General features: G+C 40.2%; 1 protein-coding gene across 2 annotated transcripts in view; it reads left to right on the top strand.

The window, feature by feature from the left end:
* dpp10 (dipeptidyl peptidase like 10) overlaps window positions 1-26,433 on the top strand; it is a 366,908-nt gene that overhangs the window by 280,712 nt on the left and 59,763 nt on the right. For both annotated transcript variants that reach the window (XM_079563408.1, XM_079563409.1), the window contains exons 4-5: window positions 9,105-9,199; window positions 9,499-9,573. In XM_079563408.1, the coding sequence (XP_079419534.1) occupies window positions 9,105-9,199; window positions 9,499-9,573 (170 nt within the window). The remainder of the gene's footprint in view (window positions 1-9,104; window positions 9,200-9,498; window positions 9,574-26,433) is intronic.

The raw sequence follows: 26,433 nt of genomic DNA, 5'->3' as shown, positions 1-26,433 counted from the left end.
TGTCACTCAGAGCATAGACTTCAACTCAGGTCTATGCAAATACATCTCTTGCATATTAGAGCCATATGAACTGTTTCGGGCTCTGAGAACTTCAGGAAGGAGTCTAAATGTGACTGTGTTTTAGTTTTACGCTGTTAAAATCTGGACCAATCTTCCAGAGGATGTGAAACTTAACTCTGACAATGTTCAAATCCAGGCTGCATATGACGACTGAAAGCATTTTATCTGCTTGATCACATTGATGTTTAATGGACTGATTTTATCTGCCTTCTTTATAACTGTAAAGCACGTTGAATTGCTTTGGTGGTGAATTACTACAAACAAAGAAGCAGAGAAAAGAAAGAACACTGTGCTCCACCAGCTGAAGCACACACTGTCCTTGTGGCAAGATCTAGTAGAAAACATTCTGAGCATGATCATCCGAGCTTCATCTGCCGTATCAGTGCCCTTTACAAATGTCCAATTAAAAGTCCACATTATCCATGCTCTGTATAGTCAGTAGTGAGAGGAGTTATCCCTTAATACCGGTCAGAGTCTGGGGCAGGATTCATCTTTTACTTCCTGACAGCTCAGACAGTTGCGGGGCTGCGGAGTCCGGACACTTAAAATCCCAAATAAATAGTTTCCACTTTTCAAAATTACATCGTGTCTTTGGGATTTCTGAAGCGAGTCATCATTAAAACGGGGCTATTTCATTTTTTTCTTCCTCCATCCGCTCTGAAATAAAACCTTCTCCGGCGTCGTTCTCCAAAGCATTGTAATTATTTATTGTCGGCAAATTGGTGACAGCGTGCATTTCTTTTCTGTCAACTTCGGCAATTGCTTCTAATGTGTTTTTTTTAAAAGCCTATCCACCGTTGTTGTCTCCGAGTACATTTTTCCCATTATTTTGAGAGCTTGCTTGTGAATATTGTGAATATCTTTGAACAACAAAGACCTGTCACTGTGCTGCGGATTGTGTACATTCCTCATAGGGTTGTTAAGATTCCTTTGCAGCTTCTATAGACATTTTTCTACCTTTAAAATAAACAGACAGGAATGGCGGCCCAGCAGACATAATTGTGAGAGAGCAAGTGGCCGGCGCAGTCGGAGAGACGTCTCTGAAGTGAGAAAAGTTTGTATTGAACTTTCATTCATAAATTATTCATGCTGTATAGAAATTTCTACTTAAGTTGTGAATAAATTACCGCGCGTAGTGAAAGAATAACATCACTTCAGAGGAAATAGTTGATTCTTTCTGCAGTGTATTAACAGTCGTTTAGGGATGGGAAGGTTTAAACTTGTATGGACATAGTGACTAGTACCATGGACAGCTCCACAACTGAGTCAAATGGGAAAGGCACAGTCTCCACATGTACTAGGGTGCCATTGTGTTTTTTTCTCTTTACATTTGAAACATTTGGAAGTATACAATTTGGCCATTCTTCCCACTCCTATTTTTTGACAGGGTGATTTGGAGACGTCGATGTGGTGGTTGTGGTAGCAGTAGACTAATAAACTCATGGCACTCCGGCCTGGTGTTTACTCTGCAATGCTTCATTGGTATCACTTTATGTTATGGTGCTTGTTAAGTATTAATAAGGGTAATCTGTTTAGGGTTGGGGTTAAGGCTGGGTTTAAGGTAGGCCATGAATAAGCAAGAATATTGGCATAGTAGTTAATAATTGTACAATGAGCAGCTTAATATCATTACAAGCATGTTTTTAATGGCCTACGTGTATGTTAATAGAAAATAGTATAATAAGCAGCTTATTCATATATTTACAAGCATATTATTCATGGCTTGTTAATTACTAATGCTTATTAATATCTTATTAAGGGCGGCACTGTTCCCACTGTTCTGTGTGTATAGGATTCCTCTGGGTACTCCGGTTTCCCCTACCGCTAAAAACATGTACAATTACTAATATTAATATTGACATTATCACCTGTAAATATTGTTGCGTGTGGTAGAAACTACTTGAGACCCTTAGTATATATGTCTCCTATATAGCTTTGTAAAAATGCTTTATACACAAGGTGTAAACGGTTTGGGTGCGGGATATTTAGTATTTTTCTCTTTTTCTTTTTCTTTTTCTTTCTCTTTTTCTTTTCTCTGTTGTTTTTTTTCCTTATATGTTTACAACCTTTGTAAATGTATTGAATAAAGTTTAAAAAAAAAAAAAAAAAAAAAAAAAAAAAAAAAAAAAAAAAAACATGTACAATGGCTAAGTGTGAGTGACAGTGTGTTTGAGAGTGAGAGTTGGGGACAACGGATGGAAATTTGGCCAAGGCTACAATCCGGTGTTTACGTGCATGGGTCCCATGTGTGTTCAATAACATGCACTGTCCCGACCGAATAAACCAATAATAAAACATGTATTTCCTCACTTGTATGAGCAGAGGTTTTAATTGACTTTGAGCCTTGTATTGAAAATCTCCCAAGCCACGTTTGTCCATGCACAGTAGCCACAGTGACCTTGCTCAGGGAAAACATGGTGACCTTCCAGATCAGATCTAAAGAAATGTGTTGACTCCATGTTATCTGCTATGTGCTATTGAAAGACAATAATATTTCAATTGTACACATATCAAAGTTCCAACATTTCAAATCATATTTTAGTTAGACATTTACTCACTGACCGTGCTATAAATAACAGCGACACGGTGAGTCACATGCACATATCCCATGCATGTATAGTTAATGTCACATATCTCGTTTCCTCAGCCTCTGCAGAGCCAGCACATGCAGCGGTCTGTTATTGCCCTCCTCACGTCCGGTTGATTTGCCCAAAGTGAAGGCTTGCAGAAAGGAGCACGACGATTACATTATTCAGGGGGTTACAGACGTACTGCATTACTTAAACATTACAGTCCTAACTTGTTCTTTTTTTACTGCCAACTCTCCATTATTGAAGCAGACAAGAGCAGAGCTGCGCAAAAAACCAAGGCCCCGCTAATGTTTTAAAGATTACAGAAATGTCTGTCTTTTTATTAGCCCTAAATATTAATTTCTATCCCCCGGCTATGTGCAGAATTCATACTGGAGCTTCTATCACTGCAGGCCATTAAAAGCACATTACTGTTATAATTTTGGATGGACACAGTGGTTATTTTGTGTTGTCTTGGCAATGTTGTCGACTTTGTTTCGTGGAGTAACTGAGGCTTAAATTCTTCTCTCAGCAAAACCAAAAAGTCCCCCTTGAACAACGTCTCTCACAGCATTTGAGTCATTCAACCTTTATCGTCACATTTTCCTCAAAAGCTGCCACTCGGATCACTCTGGTCATTAGCTACAGGTCTGAGTAAATCCTGATTTAAATTTCAGACAAACTCTTGACTCCTGCGTGGACCGGGTGCATTAAGGTCTGTCCAGGCAGCTGTTTGGGATTAGAGAAAACAGATTTCTCCAATGCTGCTGTGCTTCTTGGAAAACCGTTTAAGCCACTGGCTAGTTTGTGGATGACGTCCAAGTCAAAACCTTTGGACTGAAGGCAAAAGGGAGTGTCAGTTCGGTTTAAAGTAACTTAGTATAAAAAGGTAGGTATAGTCGTAAGGTTAGGTATGCTTGGAGCTAATGTCTGAAACAGTTTTAAAGATGTGAGAAAGGGCTTTGAGGTTCAAATCCAGCTGGAATCAGTTTGTTTTGGTTGCAAATACAGCTGAAATTACTCTTCATTTTTACACTCATTTTATAATGATTATTTATGTTTGGTTTATTTTATTAGCCTTTTTCGGAATCTGCTTTTCACATATTACTGTTCAGTGAACTACTTTTACAAATTCTGTTTGACAAATAGCCTTTCCTTGCCGTAGCTTAATCGTCCTTGTATAGAGAATTTGTCGTCTGCATTTGACCCATCCTTCACTGCCACTGTGAGGGAAACCCGTCAGGACTCCAGAGCTTTACTATAGGTTTGGTCACTTGTTCCTGGAGGATTAGCCCGTTGTGCATGCTTTAGGTTGATGAGTAACATGAAGCTACCAGATGAAGGCCACTCAGTCACAGAGAGACCACAGAGAGAGCCAAGTAAAGGTCTTTGAGAGGCATTTTAGAGCTACATATCCACAGATTTATTCTTCTGAAACACTGAAGATGCACCAAGTGGAGGCGTCACAAAAGGCGCTACACGAAACAAAAAAGGAGCAAGTGAAGAGGTATCCGGGCACAACTGAAAACCCTAATTAAAACAAACTTTCCTTTGAAACTAATATCCAAAACTCTATTTCAATATTAATCTGAAATAACTCCAAGCACCCCCTGCTAAGTGCTCAAGTACCCCCAGGGGTCCCAGTTGGGAAACGCCGGCTAATCTGGGTTTTTTTTCCACCTTGTAGCATCATGAAGGAAGTCAAGCTGTGAGACCTGATTGTCTGGAACTCGGAGTTTGCCTGTTCCTCCGGGTACTCCGGTTTCCTCAGGCCTCTGGTGTTCTCATGCTGGGCAGGTTGGCCCACAGTGGCGGCTCAGGAGTAACCCAACATCTGATATAATTACGTTCTGCAATTGTGCAATGACAATAAAGTTCTCCATTCATCAAACTCCACATAAAAAGACCCGACACTGTCCGGGTATCTGGGATCTTAAACTATGTATTATATATATGCTCTTGTCAAAACAATAATCTACGTTCTCAAACTTTGACAAAATACTGGTGGTATATGGGCTTCTACATGTAGTACTCTGTAATTACTTATTTTAATCAGAAATACTCATTTTATCCTATGCTGTAGTAATGCATTTAAGGCATTATTTTTTCCTAGTTCATACAATGATGTACCTGCAGTTTACACATTATTTTGTCCTCATCTGATATTTATCAAGGCCTTGTGGTACTTGAAAGGTCTATTCAAGCACCACCAAGTATTTTGTGCAGCAGACACTGAAATGTAAATACTACAAAAGACCGAGGCTTTTTATGCATTTCTGTGTTTTCTGTTTGGAGCGAGGTCTTAAAGAGGCTGCTGACATCGCCTGTACCACTGCTGACTCAGACTGTACTGTTCCCGTTAGCTCAACATTGTTCTGATACAAAAGAGTTGTTCACATGTTTTAAATAAAAGGCTGTGAGCTATAAAGTAGGCGTCTGCCATTGACTTGCACCATTGTTTCAGTGAGGATAATAGAGCTGTTTAACTCACCGTAAAGCCGCGAGTGAGATAGGGCACTTAAGTGGAGCGGCGAAATGAAAAGACTATGTTTAAAAGGGCACGCACTCCAGAACAATGCGAACTATGATAAAGATATAAAACATGGTTGATGGTAGTGAATTGATGCAGACAGAGAGGCCATTTTATAACATGAAAGTTGATGGTTTAATCCCAGCTCTGTTGTGTCATTGTGCAAGGCCTTCATGTGAATGCGATGTGTAGACGAAGAAAGAGAAAAGAAGAGTCAGCAGTCTGCAGTTCTTCACTATCTTAAAGCCACCAACCACTCCTTTGATGGAACATGCTTTGAAAGAGTGGTCAAAGAAGCAATTTTAGTTACAGATTCACAGCAATAGACTGGCAACGAGCAGTCATCCGATGAGAGTTGGGTTGTTGAGACAAAGGTTGACACAACACCCACTGGGTCTCCTCAGGGTACCGTCCTGTCTCCCACTTTGTTCACCTACACCACTGACTTCATCACCTTCAACAATTCTTGGACGACTCTGCAATAGTCGGTCCTGCTGTCGATGCAGTGGACAGGTTCATTCTCGCTCTGTTGTGGTCGCTGAATGTTGTTGTCCTGATGCGTGGGTGAGCACTGGCCTCCTCAAGTCCCCATCTGCACTGCGTATGCTCCCTAATCAGACGGTTAAAGGAGACCTCCGCTGTGAAAGTGTTTTGAAGTTATAGCGACAAAAGGATTTGTTTATAGTTATATCACAGGAGAACCTTGTCAAAGGTGTCATTTTGGTGACTCATTTTGTTCCAGGGCACAAAATGTTACACTTTCATAACTAAATTAAACACTTGCCATATCAAGTGTGAGAGCTTATGTCTCTATATTACACAATAATTGATTTCTTATTAGTTTCAAAGGTTTAAATGTGATCAAGGATGCAGTATTTTGTATAATTGTTGGTAGCACGATGCAATTTACCACCACATGCACTCAAATTACTCAGGGTTGTCAAACAAATGGAAAAACGACTGTAATCACTTAAGCTACAAACAATTGAACAGCAGTTGTGTGTGAGTAATGTCTCCCTTTTAGATCACTGTATCTAAATCAGGGGTGTTTTTTCTCAGAGCTGAGCTGTTGGTTTAAGGCAGGGGTAGGCAACGTCAGGCCCGGGGCCCAAATCCGGCCCTCCAACACAGAATCTCTGGCCCCCAAGATGATTTTGAGAAATATTAATATGCAAATAAGAGATCAAATACCTGTTAAAGTACTCTTAAAATGCGAGAAATAGTGTCAGTATTTTAAAAATGTCCTGTGAGAACATCCCGCTTGGTCATATATAATGTTCAACAGTGATTCTCTACTGGTGGGTCGGGACCCAAAAGTGGGTCATGGAACCATTTTCAGTGGGTTGCGAGTCTATTGGGAACTTGTATTCAATATTTTCCATCTGAAACTGCATGGAAACACTAACTGTGTCTGTTAAAATGTCAGTCTTAAAGGGAAATATACTGCTTGTTCAACAAAAACACAATATTTTATACAATATATGACAAATTACAGTTGTATTTGGGTCCTCGGCTTGTCATCCAAGGGTAATGGTGGGTCCCAAAGACCTGCCACTTGGGAACCACTGATATAAAACTTTGGCAGAAAATAGTTCTTTACTTTAGGCTACAATGTTGAGGTTCGGCCCTTGGGTGTTTTGGCGATGATGAAAGTCGGCCTCCACGACGAAAACTCGCCTCCCCCTGGTTTAAGGCATAGATTAACAGGTCATAGTTTGCTCACTCTTTCCTCTTTATTTCTACTTTGTTCTAATTGTATTGCTCTTTAAGAATAGGCTTTATGAATAAGCAAAGTTGAAGACATCGGTAAAATTCTTTGGTGTTTTTGGTTATCTTGCCAAAAATGTCTCTAATATCTTGCACCTGCTCACGATACAATCTGTTTCACTTCCTGATGAGATTCCGGCTGTTTTCTTGCGGGTTTTAATTGCGAGAGAAGGTCTGAATTTTTTGGCTGGCGCGTTGGTTGCTGGTCCACTAGAGGCACTGTTATGCACGCCATCTGTTATGGTCGCGCGTTATTGGAGAGTGATTTGAAATGAAAGCCATATGGACACAATGCCTCCGCGACATTCAAACTCCTGTCTGACTGCTCGGCGTCGAACATAAAAAAACAGACAAAAAAACAAGAAAAACAGTGAGTCATGTCTGAACAATTGGGCTGAACACAAAGGATGTCACCCAGTGCTCTCCTCATCAAGTGAACATACGGATACCAGGAAGATGAAAAATCGCTCTGTGGTTTTCAGAGCACAAAAGTACAAGTTAGATCCACATGAATAATCCCATTGTGTCAACATTGCTTTGTACCATTTATGGTTCAGTGCAGTCACAATATATTCGACACAATGTGCTTCAAATCAGAAATGTTTGAGAAAAGGATTAGGTTGACATTGCACATTTTGAACAGGTCTTGAAGCATGTGAGGAAGCTGGCCACGAGTGGTCAAAATGGGCAGACTGACAACAAGCATTGTTCTTACCAGCCGTTTATTTCTCACACAAATGGAACTTCACTGACAAACATGTCCCACACAAAATGCCCCCCTTAGTGACTACACCAGTCAGCTTTTATACCCCTCCTAATGGGAAGGGACCTCCCACATGTAAGCACCATTGCTTGAAAATTCCAGATATATGTTCAGCTGGTAAGCTTTTATATTTTCCTTAAAATGAACACATTTTTTAGTCCCAATCAGATTAAAAGACAAAATACAAACCAAAAATCACATACAAAAGGAAATTCAAAACAAAGTCTGAGCCTGAGATTTTAAAATGGCCGACAAAGACCACGCCCTTCTTTTGTTCCCACCAGGTGGTTCAGGTAAATGTGTATACTGAGTAAATGAATAAATAAACAAAGTTTTAAATGGACAACGTGAAGTATAATCCTTAACTTAAACAAATGAATGAATCTGCTGGGTTATTGTTAGCTAAGGGATATTGCAAATTAAACAAACAAAGCAAAGTGACCAAAATAAATAATGAGACAAACCCACTTTGTCACAAAGCATTACAGAACGACTGTAGAGGTCTAAACAAGTGGGTCAGGGATTTTGCCATTAACTACTCTTGATCCATAAGTCTTTTTGATTCACAAATTACAACATTTACAAACAAACATAGCAATACAGTATGTGGAATGAAAGAAAATAGGCATCTCAAAACCAGAAATCATTTAACGAAATCAGAGCCGGGTAGAACTCAGTTACATTTACTCAAGTACATGTAACTGAGTAACTCTTTCAAGTAGCTGTACTTGTAGTTTTACCACATGGTACTTTTTACTTCTACTTTGGTATTATTATGAAGTATCTGTACTTTTACTTGAGTAAAACAAATAGTTACTTGTTTCACAGTGAGTAAATCTTCATGCGGCATAATGTAATTTATTAGCATTCCTCCATTATTATTTTGATTGAATTAAGTCTGTGAAGGTTCTAAGTATCCATAGTAGGAAAGGTTAAATTGTCAACTGGACTTGGTTTTGGTAAAATTGAGGACATTTCCTTTCTTGTCACAGAAGCGTCTTCTTGCTTAGGTCATAAAAGACACTATTACCCAAACTGTTTGGAAAATAGTGTCAATTTTTAGAATGAAGTGTTGAATAAGCTCATAAACCTGAAATGATTAGAACTACTCGTCGTACCAGTCGTTTTCAGACTCGTGACCCACTGAAAATGGTTCTGCGACCCACTTTTTATCACTATTATATCCTTTTAACACTATTATATCGTACATGGCTTTTGATTGATTGAAGTATATTATTGAGCTGCTCTTCCTGATCAATACGTTTTAAATCAAGATTGCTAGATATTCTTCTCTGGCAGTGTCTGTTTCTGACTGTTTTCGATCTCAATAATGTCTGAAATAAATGTTGTGATGTTTTTTTGGGCAATGTTAACATAACTAAGTCCGTTCTTGCATTTGCTCCCTCTGTTTCAGACTCTGAGGTGATCTACAGAAACAGCGATGGCCACGTCATCAAGTTCAACATCTTCACCAACGAAACAGACGTCATCCTGGCCAACACCACATTTGTAAGTAAACAGAAGTTTGGCTCGTGGTTTGTGGATTCCACGCTCTGGCAACCAAGCCGTGTCTGTAAAGATGAGGACGACTTTGTACAATGATTAAATGTGCTTGTCCTTGGTGTCTTTAAATCTGAGAATACTAGAAACAGGATGTGCCAGTTCTGTTCCCTTTAACACTCTGACAAGCTTCAAACGACTCATCCGTCATTGTCCTATCAGTCTACATTCTGTATTAGAAGAGAGTTTACAGAGAGTCAACATTTAATATTTTTCTCAGCCTGATTCCTGTGTTTTCTCTCCATCAGATCAATTTCAACGTTGCCAAGTACTCGCTGTCTCCTGACCTCAAGTATGTGCTGTTCGCGTACGACGTCAAGCAAGTAAGAAACACTCAATGCAAGACTATTCAGATTTCTATGGAAAATTAATAATGACATTAATGTAGGATTGTTTTATGGTAGTGTTTATTGCATGGGGTAGCTGGATGTAGACCAAGTATAAAGAGCTGAGCATATAGGATTTGATTTGCTTTAAAGCTATTAAAATTTAGAAGATCAATTGGTTTGAATAGTTTAAAGGTCTTTAAGGTTTTTAAAGCTCAACAGAATAACTACTTTAGACCCCTTAGCCTTGATATTTTTTATATACTTAAGGCCAGCAGAGTTCCTCCATTGTGCAACAGTAGCTACATTTACATGGTCAGATAAGTAATCCGTAATCAGAGTAATCAGATAAACCAATAATCAGCTCTGATGCGTTTACATTCTGTTCAGAAATCAGACAATCCAAAACTCCTACATGAGCCAGATTTGGATTTTTAGAGCAACTGAAATATCTCCCTGCCCCTTCCTTTCATAGCTCAAAGGTCAGTCAAAAAATGTAATGGTGAAGAGAAAGGAGCATTGATTTAAAGGGACTATACAGAGTTAAACATTTTAAAATTGTGTATATTCCTCCCCCTACATGTTCCAACAATGTCCTAATGTGTAGAATGAGCCCAGACCTGTTCACCACAACTGCCTCTAAAATCCTGCACTGTCGCTCAAAAAGGTGTTGCTTCGGGTCCGAATTGCCGTCATGAACGCACTTAATATAGAAGGTGCAGTTACACGTATGACCTGAGGTGGCAGTAGTGAGTATAAAATGGCAAACTTGCATCTAGCCCCTTTAAACACAAAATGATTATTGCTAGGACTCGAACGAACAACACTGAGGATGGAGTAATACTCAGCGTCTTAACCACTTGACTGTTGGAGACACGCTACATCTTCTCCACACACAGATGGATAATCAGTGATATAATTATATGTGTGTCCTTGATGTAAGGCGCCCTTGAGAGAAAGATTATATACAGTAAATGCCATGACATGTATATCAGATTATGCTGTTTACATGCCACGTCAATAGTCGGAGAACTCAAGAAATCAGATCGGGATCAGATTTTTGGTTCAAGTTTAATTTTTTTTTTTAATTTTTTTTTTAAAAACAGCTACGCACAAGCTAACGTGCTACACAGTGCGAGGAAGACGATTAAGCCACGGGCAGGATCAAGTTTGGTGAAGGTGCCAAGACTGTAAAATACAGAGAAAGTGTGAAGGATTACTGAAACATGCACGGATGAAACAAAACATCAGTCCAGGTTAGGGCTGAAAGATATATCGTTGTCGTATCTATATTGAGATAATGACATTCAAGATATTAATATATTGTTATCGTATTGGTATCGAGATATGAACATTCAAAACATTAAATTCGAAAAGAACAAGATAAACAACATAAACAATATAGATTTTTATCAATAGAACTGCACTCTTTATTATTATGTTTTTATTTTTTTTTAAATGCTTGGTTTTCACCTAACCTATAGTTATGTCATATCGTATCGATAGATCTGGCATGAATATCGAGATATGTTCAGCCCTACTCCAGGTATGTTTTTGATGAGGCTTTGACACTATGGTTAAAACGAAAAGATTTTGCATGATAAAGACCCTTTAAAACAAAATGTTACACTATTTTTGACAAACACTCCAATGATGACTGCGAGAAGAGGAATAAAAATGTAGTTAGTGAGTTTTGTGAGTGTAATTTTCCAACCCACCAATGTATTTTCCCCTTTGTTATACATACGATTGTGAAGAATGATATCTTTCCTATCAAACAGTTGCTTATATAATTTATCAAAAACTATCTTTGTCGTGAAAAGTCCTCACACCCAAATCCAGTTGTAGGTGTCAGCTACGTTTAGACAACAGAAAATCTAAAACGACACAAATCTACCGAGTGATTGATGGCCGCTGAAGCTTCGTGTCAGCGCAGATTTTCATATTTTGTTGAGTGAAATAATCCACTCTTTCACAAACCGCCTCTCACTCTAAATCACGGCGTCCTATTGTCAGAGTGGGACTGTCTGTGAGTGCTGTCTGTCAGGCCAAGTGAGCACTCCCCAAACACTTCCAGAGTCATTATATTCAACTCCACGTTTTTAAAAAAAAGGCGTTTATCTTCATATGTGGAGTTGAGAGGTGAGAGGCAGTTTATGTGGGTGATAATCTGCCATCTTTCACTCCGCTCTTGTATCTTATTTGCTATTCTGCAGAAAGACTCCTGTGATGTAACTTGAACTTACGATGATTGTGTTTCAAAGATTCAAGATTTCGTTCACAGAGCATGACTATAGGAGCAGTAACATTTCAGAGAAGACTGAAATATGAACAGCAACAGAAACACAGGAACCATGTAGCGTTCAGCGCTTGTGGAGATGTAAAGTAGAGGGTTACTAGCACACAGTTACTTGAGAAGTCATGGCAATTTGGTGTATTTCTGTATCTTGTGGTTGGCGGATAAGCCAAATTCGTATGCTCTGTCCCAGATGCTCAACAGCAGGAACCTGAGACTCTGGCTGGGTACAGTTAAACAATAAAACTATCGAAAAATCTATAGAGACCCAGTTTTGATGCCTGTTTGGCCCAGGGACAGCATTAAAGGAAGTGACTTGGCCATTTCAGCTCAAATACAGTAAATGATAAAAATGCAAAAGAAATTGGGACTGATCATCCTCCTGGCGCAACAACAGCTTTGCTTAAGACAAATCTGTTTACATGGTATCTTGTGTACAAGCAACAGTGTGCCAGAGATATCGCCACTTGAGGGAGTCGCTTAGAAACAAAGGGGTTGGCTGAGGCGTGGTTTGACTATAGAACGAGTGCTTCCTCTTCGCACTCCTCTTCTCTACATTAACATGCGCATTAACCTTGCGCATCTTATTAAGCGCTCGCAGGACAAACAACAAACTCCCACTGTGAGTTAAAGATAGATAGATAGATGATAGAAAACACTGTCCACTGTCCAGCTCTCGAATATTTCGATGGTCCAGCTCTAGTGCCAGTATTAAAGAGCTCCACGCCACAGAGACATGATCAAAACACCAGCACGTGTGCCCCCCATACCCATCGACATCGGCCTTGGGGAGGGACCACTGCTGTACATAACATCTTCATGGGAGGCCACTTACTGCGCCAGGTATAAAGCTAAAGAGTCGTTTAGAAAGGCAAGATCTGGTTTATTAACAAACTAACATTATTGTTCTGTTTCATGGTTCTAGATGACAAATAATTGACTTAAGTATTGAAAAAAGTATTGTTCAGGTATTGTAATCCAATCCTATTGTTGAAGTATTGGTAAAAACAAAGATAACGGTACCCAGCCCTACCTGAGACCCCCATGTCTGCTGAGGGCCGGGCACACCGATCTCACAAAAGAAGAGTTTGAAGCCTTTTCCAACGATCACGCACATGATGATATTCTGCCACCTCTAGGGCTGTTTTAGCATAATATAATCTCTTTTCTTAAATATTTTGACTTTTCATACTAAGCCGCATTAAAAGTCCTTCCACAATTACCCACTCTCCATTAGCTTTAGATCTGGAATAAGATATGCAAATGGCCTTCTTCACAGTGGAGGGGATCAGCTCTGAGCGCTATAGACAAGCCTATTAATCATTTGCATTTTTAGCTGCACCTCAGGATTTGGCACAGTCAAGCCTAGAGAGTCACATGCTCAGGCTATTTCTGCCACAAGACAAAGGAGGATATATTCTGGTCTGTGACATTCCTTTATAGCCCTGCGTTAATAAGTTGCTTTAACGTCATTTCATAATTTTATGTTATAGTTTCCAATGACTTTTTTGTTATGGAATAGGTCCACAAACTTGCCGTATTAGTCTTGTGGCTTAAAGGGGCTAGATGCAAGTTAGCCATTTTATACTCACTACTGTCACCTCAGGTCATTCGTGTAACTGCAGCTTCTATATAAAGCCCGTGCATGACGGCACTTCGGACCCGAATTAACACCTTTTTGTGTGAGTGTGCAGGATTTTAGAGGTACTTGTGGTGAATATGTCTGGGCTCATTTGGACATTGTTGAATCATGTAGGGGGAGGAAAATACTTAATTTTAACATTTTTAAACTCTGTATAGTCCCTTTAAAGTCCTTTCATGTGACAACAATTGCCCCTTTGATTAAATAATATCACCTGCTTTACATGCAAAAGTGAAAAGCAGTATTGCTCCAGGGTCAGTTGTTCCTGAACTACTAATATCGCCATTTTCAGTTGCATTTGCTCAGTAACATTTATTTGAGTAACTTTTTGGAGTTTGAAGTTGTTCTTGTTGTCACTCTAGTTCCCACTGTGAATGAATCTAAGAGAGAACTTGGAAACGTATCTGTCTTTTGCCTCCCCTTTAGCTTTATTACAGCAGTATTAACTAACTCATGTCCCTAGAGGCCATGAGCGCCACTGCAGGTGTCGTAGCATGTTGCGTTTTTTTACTCATTAATTGTCTTGGAGAGTTAATACTACGCTGACAGAAAAGACAAAGGGGGAGAGGGATATTGTACATCCAATTACACAATGGAGATCATTTTTTCACTCAAACTTGGCTGTAAATAATGTTTAAATGGCGCAAGCCCGCAGTTAGCTTTGCCCGTTAGCCTGTTCTTCTTCGTGATTCCATTAGTGTGTATTGGTGACTCCGACCCGGAGGCAGGGAATACTTGTATTACCCTCGGAGGGATTTATTATAATAAACAAGTTACTTAGTACTGCTTTAAATAGGACAGACTTTTCAAACACTAAAAGAATTTGCACTTTACATCAGAGCAGTATTTTGTATTTTCAGCAAATCAATGTGGCTTTTCTTAAGCAGTTTTATCCATCACATCTTCTTACTTTTACCAGATGTTATTCAACAGTGACTCAGTGGTTGATGAATATTGGATACAGCGCCACATTGCGTTTTGCATACACTAGGAACGCTGCCAAACTGCGGAGAATAAAACAAGAGAGTCATGAAAACGCAAAAGCCATTATTAACGTATCACTTGGTGGTGGTTAGCGTCTTCATAAACGAGCCTGCTGTGGGGAAATTAAACACAAACCGCCTCATTTAGATAAGAGAAATTAGCTCTTTTTTTTTTTTTTGTTACGAGATAATTGTTTTTAGTTTTTATATATTCAGGACAGAAGCGCACCACACTGGGTGATTATCTGAAATGTTCCAATTTGCTCTCTTTAGACTTCAGTTAAAACAAGTCAATTAATTCTGTGACCATACAAGCAATGCGTACTAGAGAAATTAGTTTTTGGTTTTCAACATTGACTCTTCCAAGTGCGTGCAATCATCGTCGCCATTTTGTTGGGCAGAAAATGATTGTAGAATCTGAAATGTAATCATGTTTTTGCTTTTGTTTGTTTGGTAGCACCTCACAGCGCACATGGTAATGAATGGATCATGCGTTTTGCGGCCCTGCTTCCATATTACCAACAAACTCGATGTTTAACCCCCACCTGAACCGAGCACATTAAGTTGTCTCCAGTTTGGTGTCGCCCAAATTCTCAAAAAAAGCATCCAAAAAGGGTAAGAAAACGAGCCTGAAAACGTAACAAAAAAGTGTCAAAATGAACTGATGAAAGTGTGTCAAACAAAAGAGATGAAAAAGCCACAAAAGAACCGCAAAAACAGTGTCAAAAACTTAACAAAAAAGTGTCAAAACCTCAACAAAAACAGTGTCAAAAACTCAACCAAAAATGTGACAAAAAATGTGACAATAACTCAACAAAAATGTGATAAAAACTCAACAAAAAATGTGTCAAAAAATGTGACAAAAACTCAACAAAATAGTGAGAGCAAAAGCACTGAAGGTGCAACAAAAAATGGCAAAAATGAGATGGAAAAGAAGCTGAAAAAAGTGCCAAATCAAGGAAAAAGCTTTCAAATGAGGCGTTGCACTGGCCTATAGGCTGTGAGCTCCAGTCCAGAAGCTTTAGGATTTGGGTAAAGCCGAAATGGCGAAAACGTACTCGGTTAATGCGCGTGACATCTAGATGGCTTATGCAGGAGAAGTTTATTTGCCATCAATAAGGAACCCGGAACTATAGTCTGACCGTCCAAGTCATCCATGACCTCTGTTGTGCGTCATACGGATATGCAAGCCAAAACAGTGCCTGAGTGCCAAAATGAAGGCTTATACTACAGAGATGTCACAACCGAACAGCCTGACGCAATATGATAAAAACTGACTTTTTATGAGATGACCTTCCTGACACATCTCTCTCCCTCTGTCTGGGTTTAGCAATTGTGACTTATTATATTTGCGTCACATCAGGGATCAATCCAGTGACCTCTTTCGACAAAAAGGATCCTCTTTTTTTGTCCATAGCCAGTAGCAGCAACAGGATGTTTCGGTAGGTCTGAGTTTATTTATGTTTGGCACATTTGTGGCACACCTGTGACACCAGAGACTTCTGCTTACTGGCCTAGTTTACAAGCCTTATTAAACTGAACAGGTAACACTGTACATGAGTACTACAGCTTGTGCGTAGTATCTGGTGGAAGGTGGCACAAAAACGCAGAAATAATGCACATGGCCCTGGTCTCTTTAACTCGAATAGCTGCTGTAAACAGGAAGGGAATCCATAGTAGTATAGAAATTAAAACATAATGTAACTACATGTTTTTTTTCCCACTCAAATGGATTTTTTTTTATTCCATCAAGAAAAGACGCTTGAAGAGTCGCTAATGGCACAATGATGATAATAACAGGTCTCTAATGGGACACATCCATCAATCACGTCTCACTTCAAAGCTGATGCAGAGTGCCACCAGAACCCCGTCTGTCAAGAGCTCTGAAGAAAAAATACCCCCTTAACCGATGATGGCGGGATGTAGAGCATGAAAGATATGAGAGTTTAAAATGAAAACCGGGAACTCTCCACAAGAGCTGCACAAAGCCAGGACTAAATCAGGTCTAACCCAGAACATCCCACAAAAGCTGCAGTCTAGCCATCACTGAAGTTTTCTGGTTGTAGCCTATCAAGTCTAAGGGCAAAATGTTCACTTTCCCACCCAATAAGTTCCATGAAATGAAAAAGTTCCATGAAAAAAGAGTTTCAGAATCCAACCCAGACACATGGAAGACATGCCATCTCTTCACACATGTCCATGTACACTGTGTGCAAGAATTATGCAAGTAAGTTTTTTGACCATACCGTGTGTAAACCTGTGTAAAACTGAACGGCTGTTTGATTGAAGTGTCCCATGTGATGCCGATGTTTGCAACTGGAGGAAGTGTGGCCAAAGCAGGTCCCCGCTCTGAGTAAAATGTGCAGAAATATTATGCAGCTATTTTCCCTCACACGAAGGCGGAAAAAAGTTACAAATTGCCTGAGGGACGCAGCCCTCTTGAAATATGAAAAAGAATATTGAGAAGGAACACGGAACCATCAAATGTTTTGTTGCCAATTGCCAACAGGGTCGTAAGAAGTGAGATGACGAGACAAAGATGCAAAGTAAAGGTCAAAGACTGAAGAAAAATCAAGCATAAAGCAATGAGGATTCCATCATAGCGCTGCCATTTAAGCTGTAGCCTGAAGTATCCAGAAGTACAAGGTGTTCAGCGCTGAGAGACATGGCCAATGTTCAGAAAACTGGAAAAAACAACCACTATTTAACAAGACACATAAACTGGAATGTTCAGACTGGGTCAGGAATGATCTAAAAACAGATCTTTCAAAACCTTTATGGGCTGAAAATGGCTGCATAGTTATTCTGCAACTGGCTTCAGACGGAGCGTGGACTTTTTTTTTGACTGCTTTGACCACACTCCCTCTCATTACAAACACCTCCATCATCCGGGACGCGTTTGGAGTTTGAAGATGTGAAGAAAAAAATAACAATGTGGTCAAAAAACGACTTTGTCTCAAATCCAAGTGTAGCTTTTAATTGCATGCCAACCCTTTTCTCCATTCCCGTGTGTGTGTATTAGGTAGCAGCATGCATGTATCTGTCACCTCCGGATGCTGGATTACAGGTTTATCACCGTTAACATCTCTGCAGGAGAGATTAGTCCCATAAAAGCTCCTAATCTGCCCTATTCCTGTTTGTCACACTCGACATGCCTCTTGTGTCTTTCGGCTTGTAGACGCTTGTAATTCTCTGTCAGAGCAAATCCCCCAACCCGACTGCACCACTTAGAGATGACAAGATTTTGGCACTGAGCACTTTCTATGAAGGCAGAGTTGCTATAGTATGGCATTTTTCACTTTGGGGCGCAGTGGCAAAGCAGTTATAGCGATCTCAACTCAAGAACAGCAAGAAGGTTCCCGGTTTGAATCCTAGACTCTGTGAGAGGGTTTTGCAGGTTTTTGCAACAGATTCTTCCAGTTATTCATGGACAACATAGAAAGAAGGGCACATTTGACAGACTCTCCTGCTTTTGATCATCAGAAGGTGATTTTGTAGCTTTTATAAAATCAGTGACTTGCTTACCTTAATAAATCTTTTTCGTGGTCCCTCTGGGGTTAATACAAGTGTTAATAGGATGATTGGAGTGTCTTTCATCTCCCCCGGTGTCTCTGGCCAGAAAACCACAATTGCAACATGACTGCCACCGGACCGGAGCCACCAATACACACTAATAGAATCATGACAAAGAAGCTAACAGGCTATTAGGCAAAGCTAAATATGGGCTAGTGCCACTTTTACAGCCAAGTTTGTGTGAAAAAAATTATGTCCATTGTGTAATTGGATGTACAATATCCCTCTCCCTGCAGTTGTGCTCATGGCCTCTAGGGGCAAGAGTTACTTAGTACTGCTTTAAATATTGTGAGATTGCATTGTATTTGATATCATTACATAAAGAAAGCATTTACAACGGTGGACAGCTATATTCTCCACCGAAGAAGAACTTTGGGTCTGGTAATAATGGGCCTCATTCACGACACGTTCTTACGCACAAATTTGTTCTTAACACCTTCTTAGGAAGGTTTTTTCACAAAACCTGCTCTTAACTGAAAACGTTCCTCTGTAAGGACAAATAGGGAGGACTCTTACAAACAAAAAAGTCTCCAGTTCTCGTCATGATCTGCTCCTGATGGGACCCAACATTCAGTTGTTAATCATGCATTAATTAATTCCAGACGATTTTGCGCTGTACATGTTTTAATTGATCTATTTAAACATTGTGTAACGAGAGCTAGTTCGCGTGCCCAAAGGTGAAGGTGGGTCCTGAGCGTGTGGCGCCCGATGGCTGAGATCTTTTTCTGTTGGAGGTTTGTTGGTTATTAGTTTTTGATTCGTGTTTTGTCATTCATATCCTCCTCTGGCTGCCTTTTGCACACGGCACACTTTTTGTCCTTACATGGTGAATGATAGTCGATGACATATATAGTTAGTGATCACGCGCACGCCCTTCCAAGTTGGGATTCTCCAAGTATTTTCCCTACTTAAGAACGTGTCGTGAATCGGGTGCAGTTTCCTGACACCACAAGGTTTTAAGTAGTTTCTTGAGATGATCATGAATGAGGCCAAATATCTTTATCATTGCATGTAAGAACCAGTGCCTTTGCAGAGGCCTGGTTCAACTATTGCTTCAGTTGTGAGTTCTAGCATTGAGTACTGATCCAAGGTCCGCTCATTAAATTAAACACAGGGTCAATTAATCGTCGACTGAACCGCGTTTGGCTGAGTCCTTTTTGCAGAAGCTTCTCTTTAGCTCTGTCGATCCTTTAAGCCTCACTCTGGTAAATACTTCCTGGACAAATGAGAGCAAGCACAAACATTAAGAAATGTGCGGAATGACGAATGTGAGAAAATCTACAGTACTCAGCCCTATTGAATTCCTTTCCCTTTTGTTCATTTGTAACGCTCTGCTCCTTGCTGTTACCTTCTTAGAACCTCGTTTAAGGCTTTGCAGCACTGTATTATGTATATTATTGTTATTTCACAAGGCAGGCGCACAATAAGTAGCTCTAAGCTGCGAAACAAAGTGTGTGGGTTTGACGTTGCCAAGACATTGAGTGGCAGCGCGTTTTGTTTCAGCCCCAAACAGTGAATAGTTTGCTTGTCGGCGTATTTTCCCTCACTACACCTACTCCGAGACATTCGCAGTGGGAAAAAAAAAGGGTATTTTCATGAGATTTATGTCAGCAGACTTCTTTTATTCGAAGCGGGCTCCTTCAGGCTAAAGCGCTAATGAAAAACAAATAATCTAAAGTGGCAAATGCAAATGGAATGTCGCGGATGTAATAAGAATATGAAGAGCAAAAAAACAATTTCTGTCCAGATGAATTTGGGCTGTGTTGAAAGCCCGAGGAAGCGCATTTGTCATTCATGTCTCATGATCCGGTGCACCTGCGCCCCTCACCTGCAGACAGCGTGGACACTCTCAGTTTGTCAGAAAAAAGGGGCTTTTGAAACCTGCTGCCACATTATATCCTAATAATGCACCAATATCAATTCACCACGGAAGCCGCATATCAAACTGTCAGAAGTGGCTTTTAGGCTTGAAAAATGGGAGCTTTAGAGGTTGTCCAGGCACACAAAGGATCCAAGGATAAAACGTCAGTAAATGGGTCTGCATATTAGTTCGAGTTTAGCGCTGGTTCTGCCACGAAACGTCTGGTCTTAACTAGTATTTTGTCTGCAGTCTTCGCTTCTTTGAATTGCCTTGTGTACAAATTGTGCTCCTCAAATAAACAAAGTACCCCTCCTGGAACCGCCACCTTAACGTGGTGGAGGGGTTTGAGCACCTGGATGATCCTGGGAGCTCTGTTGTCGGGGGCTTCGTGTGGCAAACAGGTCCCAGGTGACTGGTCAAACAAAGAGCGGTTCAGAAGCCTCTTATGAGAGACCAACAGGCCCGGTTAGAACCATGGGGCCGTCCTTCCATGGACCCACTACCGGCAGGAGGAGCCATAGGGGGCTGGTGCAATGTGATTTGGGCAGCTCCAATAGCTGCCCCCACGACCCAGAAACGGATGGATGGATGGAAATAAACAAAGTCAGAAGCTGGTCACGACTGTGGAAATTTCAAGCACTTTTGGGTCAAGTTAATCCACTTAGTTTGTTTCATTGGTTTAATAATTGAATTGTATGAATATTGGGGGTACAAAAAATAAGAACGGCCCCTTTAACGTCCCTCTTCTCACCATAGTCACATTTACTGAGTTTAGATAATTGACAAAGTGCAATCTCTTTCTTTCCCTGCTGCCGTCCTAATGCTCACACTCAGAGCAATGCTAAAGGTTAAAGTCGGAAGCGCATCATTATAAACACACCCACATGGCCACGTTCCCATGACAACCTCCCCCCTCACATCCCACAGTGCATCAGTTTGTAGTTATTTGCTGCTGTACAGTATACTGCTACCCAGGGAGTTGTTCTTATTCTTTTACAATTGATTTTGCCCTTTTTTTTTTTGGTCTCTATAGAAGTTGGAAGTCCAAGGAAGAGGCAGCGTTTCTTATTGTTAGAGCTCCGAGCTAAAGTGACTGTGCTGTACTGCTTTTGTTTGTTTTGTTTCCAGTAGAAGTTAAGCTCACTCTTTGCTACAGTTTTCTTGGGGAATGCAAGCTACAGTGTCAATACTAGATGGTGATTTGTAGCTTTTTATTTTCAAGGGTAAAATTTTAGTCTCGGACCAATATGTTTGGTCTTTATAGACACACGCATGTTCTTTTCATAAGGTAAAGGTAATTTATGTCATTATACATGAACTGTACAACGGAATTTGTCCTCTGCATTTGACCCAAAACTTTCAAAAAGTTGTTTAAAGCTACTAAAATTCAAGAATATATAAGCTTAGGATGAATAAAGTAAGAAAAATAAATAAAAAATAATAATGATGACGTGATTTAGTTTCAACTAAATTAACTTAAAACAAATGTATGTATACATATTTGTTGGAATATTGAAATTTATGTTACTAACTTCAGATACATGCTTATTTCTCTTCTGTTTAACACTTGATATTGTTCATTATTAATGTTTGTGTTTTGTTTTGTTTTTCTCTCGTGGAAGTCTGTAAACTGGGTTAGGCGTTCTAAGATTTCACTTCAGCCTAAACCCTTTCGGTCGTGTTGTACACAAAGAATTGGAAATGTTTTTTTATGTATAAAGGAATGAATGAACTGACCGAAACTACTACTACCCATCCCTCGACACCACCGGACAAGCCGTAGGGAGCAGTGGGCAGCCGCAGTGCTGCGCCCAAGGACACACCTGACTGGAGGATTAACCTACTGTACATGTTTTTAGTGGTAGGGGAAACTGGAGTACCCGGAAGAAACCTACGCAGACACGGGGAGAACATGCCAACTCACACACACAGAAAGGCCCCGTCCAGGTGGGAATCGAAAAACCCAGGACCTTCTGTAAAGCACGAGTGCTAACCGCTGCGCTACCTTGCCGGGCATTCTAAATATAACCCTTAAAGGAACAGGCCCCCGTTTTTCCATACTGAGATATGTTCTTACCTGAGCTTAGACGAGTTTATACGTACCTGTCTGGTCTTTGAGCATGTCCGTGGAAGAGCGTGGTAGCTTCTAACTTCACCGTATTTGGAGATACATTGGGAGAGGCCAAATGCTAACAACATCTTCGATCGTTTTGCGTGACTGAGTGCACGCACAAAGACCAGAAAGGTACGCATCAACTCGTCTAAGCTCAGGTAAGAACATATCACAGTATGTAAGAAATTGTGGCCTGTTCCTTTAAAACAAAACTTGACACTCATATGGCATCTGTTGCAATGTCGTTTAACCTTTCTGTGTAGAGTTTGCATGTTCTCCACCATATGCCTCCGGGTGCTCTGGATTCCACTACTACATTACAAAAGGCCAGGATGAGAGTGAGTGTGAGACAGTGAAACAGATGGAAGTTGGCTACGATCTCAATAAATCAACCTTTACACTGCAACAAGTAAATATCAAGCATTGGCTTAAATGACTTGAATTGAGGAAATGTATTCTGTTTTTGTCGGTTTTCACTCATTTAGACACTTTTTCTGATCGGACCTAGTTTACTTTGCTTGTTTGAGGACTCACTTGAAATAAGAAAGTAAAATTGCCAATGAGATCAGACCAATTTCCTTACCCCTTTGGCAAAGAAAATTACCTGAAATAAGGACGAAATGTATTGAAACATCTCTGAACAAGTGAAATAATCTAGGACGAATGCCCAACAACTTCTTACCTAGTCAAAACAACTAAAATTTGAATTATTATGCTCAAATTGAGATGTTTATACTGATCTAGTTAATTAGTTTTTGCAGTGTATAAGGTGCTTTTCTTACAAATGTGTCCAATCTGTGTTCATCAACATGCACTGTCCTCCAAATTGAAAACATATTTAGATAAAACAAAGTAAAGCAGCGAACGGGAGTGGGTGATTACAGTTGAAGCACTTAGTTAACTGTCTCCAGATCTAGGACCATTTTTGTTATACACTATTAGACCAAGAAAGAGTGACCAACATTAACCACAGTAACACATTTGTAACAAATTGGAGATTTTCAGTCCGCAGAGTGTACCGCTGTTTATCTCCCTGATGGGAACAGGAGCCAGAAAACTTTTTTGCATGACAAATATCCAAAATAAAAGATTTAAAGATGATTTACATTATTCAACTGTAACTTTCCGACTATACCACACATTTAGCTGTAAGAATTGACACTACCTATACTATAGTCCTGTTGTGATGCTTTCCAAAACACAGCAATACGACCTCAAATTAAAGTTACGTGAGACCTAACTTTTCCTGCCAGATACAAGTTTTTACTGTTAGTTCAGCATTTCCCTGAGGCTCAGAGACAGACAGAGAAATCACAGGCTGAATACTGATGAGAGCCCCTTCCTCCCTTCAGACTCCTCAGCAGCACATCTCCGAAATGTAGCTCTGTCATATGGAGGACGTATACAGAGGGGCGAGCGATAGATTTAGCATTCTGAGATGGGGAATAGAGGCTTAGTCACATATTGTTCTCTCTCTGGGGTTTTCTTTTTAGCCATGAAGTGCTAGGTTATTATCGATGCTTTTTTTAGGGCCATGTTATGTGCAAACTTAATTTTAGGTTTTGGTGGAAAGTAATCTGTTTAAAAAGATAGCACATGATATCATCTTACTGTCTTACTCACTTAACTGTCACAAAACACTGATTACAAAGTAATTTCGACGAAGATCCTGGAGTCAAAGGCAATGTCTGCCGGAAGTGCTGTAGGTGGTTTAAAAACAGCACTACAACTCAACTTTGGGTAGCTTTAAGCTGCACAGGACATACAGTAAGCACAGGTTTCATTATACTTAAACATCACTCACCCACTCAACCTCTTAACCCCCACGTGAATCTAGCACTTTTTGTCCAGTTTGGCTTTACCCAGATCTAAAAGCTTCTTCAAAAAAGTGTAATAGCGACGGCAGCGTGGATGAAAAACGCAACAAAAATGTGCTGGAAAAGCAACAATAACACAATAAACAAGCAACAAAAAAGTGACAAAAAATAATCTACGAAAACACCACAAAAACATGTCAGAAATGTGACATTTTTGTGGTCTTAGCTTTCAAATGAGGTTTAACTATAGGCTGTAAATTATATGTAAATTGCCTTTAGTTATGTAATTTTGACTCTGTAATTTTAATTGTGTAGGACTACAGATGGAAATTAGCATTGTGCTAAATTGGTGCAGCCATCTTGTGAATGTAACTGCACATTGTCCTGATCAGGGGCGGATCTAGAAGGGTGGCACGGGGAGGCAGCTGCCACCCCATTGATGTGATGTGATGTCTTACAACTGCTCTAGAAGCTGCCTGGTGCTTACAGAGCTCACTCTCAGTTCATATTTGTGACAGGACAAAGAATTATATCAACTTTATAGCTAAAAAAGGAGCCAGGTGCCAACTCATGTGGCCCTCAAGATGATTTTTTTTTTTTTTTTACAAAAGTTAAAGCTTTACCTGAGTTAGGAACCCCCTACTTTTATTATGCACAATGCTACTGTTTCTGCATAATTTTAGAGGCTCAGTCTGCATTTAAAGGAAAAATTGCCTTGTGATCAAGCAAAACTTGCGTACTCCTGCTATAAACATTCAACACTGTAAAATGTGTTGCCACCCCGTGATTTTATTTCTAGATCCGCTCCTGGTCCTGATATCAATAAACTAAACTAAACTAAACTCTCCAGTCAAGAAGCTTTTAGATTTGGGTAAAGCTGAACTGGAGAACATGCACTCGGTTAAGGCAGGGGTGAAGAGGTAAAAGACAGATGTGCCTTTAGTTATACAATTAAATGCTTATCTATTTATTTGCAAAATTAATTGGCTGGTTATAACAAAAACGGCTGCTAAATCATCGTGTGACTGTTCCGCTGACCCAAAACAGAGCAGCAAGATCATTCCTTAAATTACACCCTCATTTGGTTAGTTAAACAGAAATAAATATGCCGCATTTTATTATTAGATTACAGAAACACCCAGCTTCAACACGCAGGCCTTTTCTGTGATGAGCTCCCTCTGTGAGTCAGTCAATCCACTCCTGTCCCATCTCGTTTGCGCTCTCTTCGAAACAGAGCTGTTATTGATGCGGTCAGCGCATTGTAGTGGCTCCTGAGCGGCGAAAGTCGGCTCCAATCCAAAAACCTCGACAAGCCTATTTCTCTCACGTCCGTGCGACTACCCGATATGCCCCGTGAACCGCGTCAGCCTTTTCCAATCCGTCCACGACGACACAAATGCAACTCGGTATCGCTGAGCCATTTTGAGCCATACGGGTTTCATTAGGAGAGGTTAATGTCTGCGGGGCGAGCTCTCATTGGTTTAAAAGATCAGTCGTTTTGGATCAATATATAATTTTCTAACCATTGCATAATAATCCTATCATACCATGAGCATTCCTTTACTTATATCAGCCGTATTGGATAACCATAGTGTAGTGTCATGTCTGTGTGTGGCGCAGTAGAATGAAGTGAAAGCACCTGAACATGAGAAAAGACCCCCAGCCTTCCCTCCTGTGTCTGGCCCGAGGAGCAGGTTCAAATAGAGCCGTTTGTGTGAAGCCGTCTCTCGCAGTGGAGCGGAGGAAAGTTTGCCGCCGGCTACAGCCCCCCCGCGGCTCGACACACAACTGTTAATGCTCCGGTCCGTGCCGCTGAGAGCAGCCGGGTCAAGCGGGGACAGAGTTCAGACACACGGATAGTGGGGCCGGCGGAGCAAGAGATGGGCTATCAGGGCAGGAGGCAGTTTACAGCGCACAAGGCTGTAGGAGATGTTGCTTTTCTCGAAACAAGCTTAAGATAAAGTGGAATATTCCATCATAGAAGCCTGAAGATGTCTGAGCTCCAAATACTGGGTTATATTTATACATGCGACACTTGAACTCTGATTGGACTGAAAAAAACCACAGTCCTTCTGCTCTCTGTGTATTCCTTAAGTGTCTCAAGATTACAAAGCTGACAGGGAGTTACTGATGGACAGTCACTGGCAGAAGAATCCATCATTACTGCTTTACATCTTGTCTGTCTTTAGTTAAGATTTTGTTCAGTGTAATTTTTATATTTCTAGTTTCAATAACATTACAAGTATTTCCATCCAAAGCTATGGTAGTACAATTATTTCCTTGTAGTAGAGTAAACGTCTTTTGGCACCATAGATCTAGATTGTAAACTAAACTAAAATTGTTTAAAGAGACTAGATGCAAGTTGGTCATTTTTATACTCTCTACTGCCATCTATAATGAGCAGCGGACAGCCTTTTTACTCATGGCACCACCAGATTATATTTCTAATATTGAAATCAGTAACATTCATCATGACTTGAAGGGACTAGATGCAAGTTGGTCAGTTTTATACTCACTACTGCCACCTCAGGTCTTACGCGTAACTGCAGGTTCTATATTAATCTTGTGCATG

This window comes from Gobius niger (assembly GCF_951799975.1).
Source record: "Gobius niger genome assembly, chromosome: 9".
NCBI classification, from domain to species: Eukaryota; Metazoa; Chordata; class Actinopteri; order Gobiiformes; family Gobiidae; genus Gobius; species Gobius niger.
The sequence above is the reverse complement of the archived record's forward strand: the minus strand, read 5'-3'. Positions and strand labels throughout refer to the sequence as shown.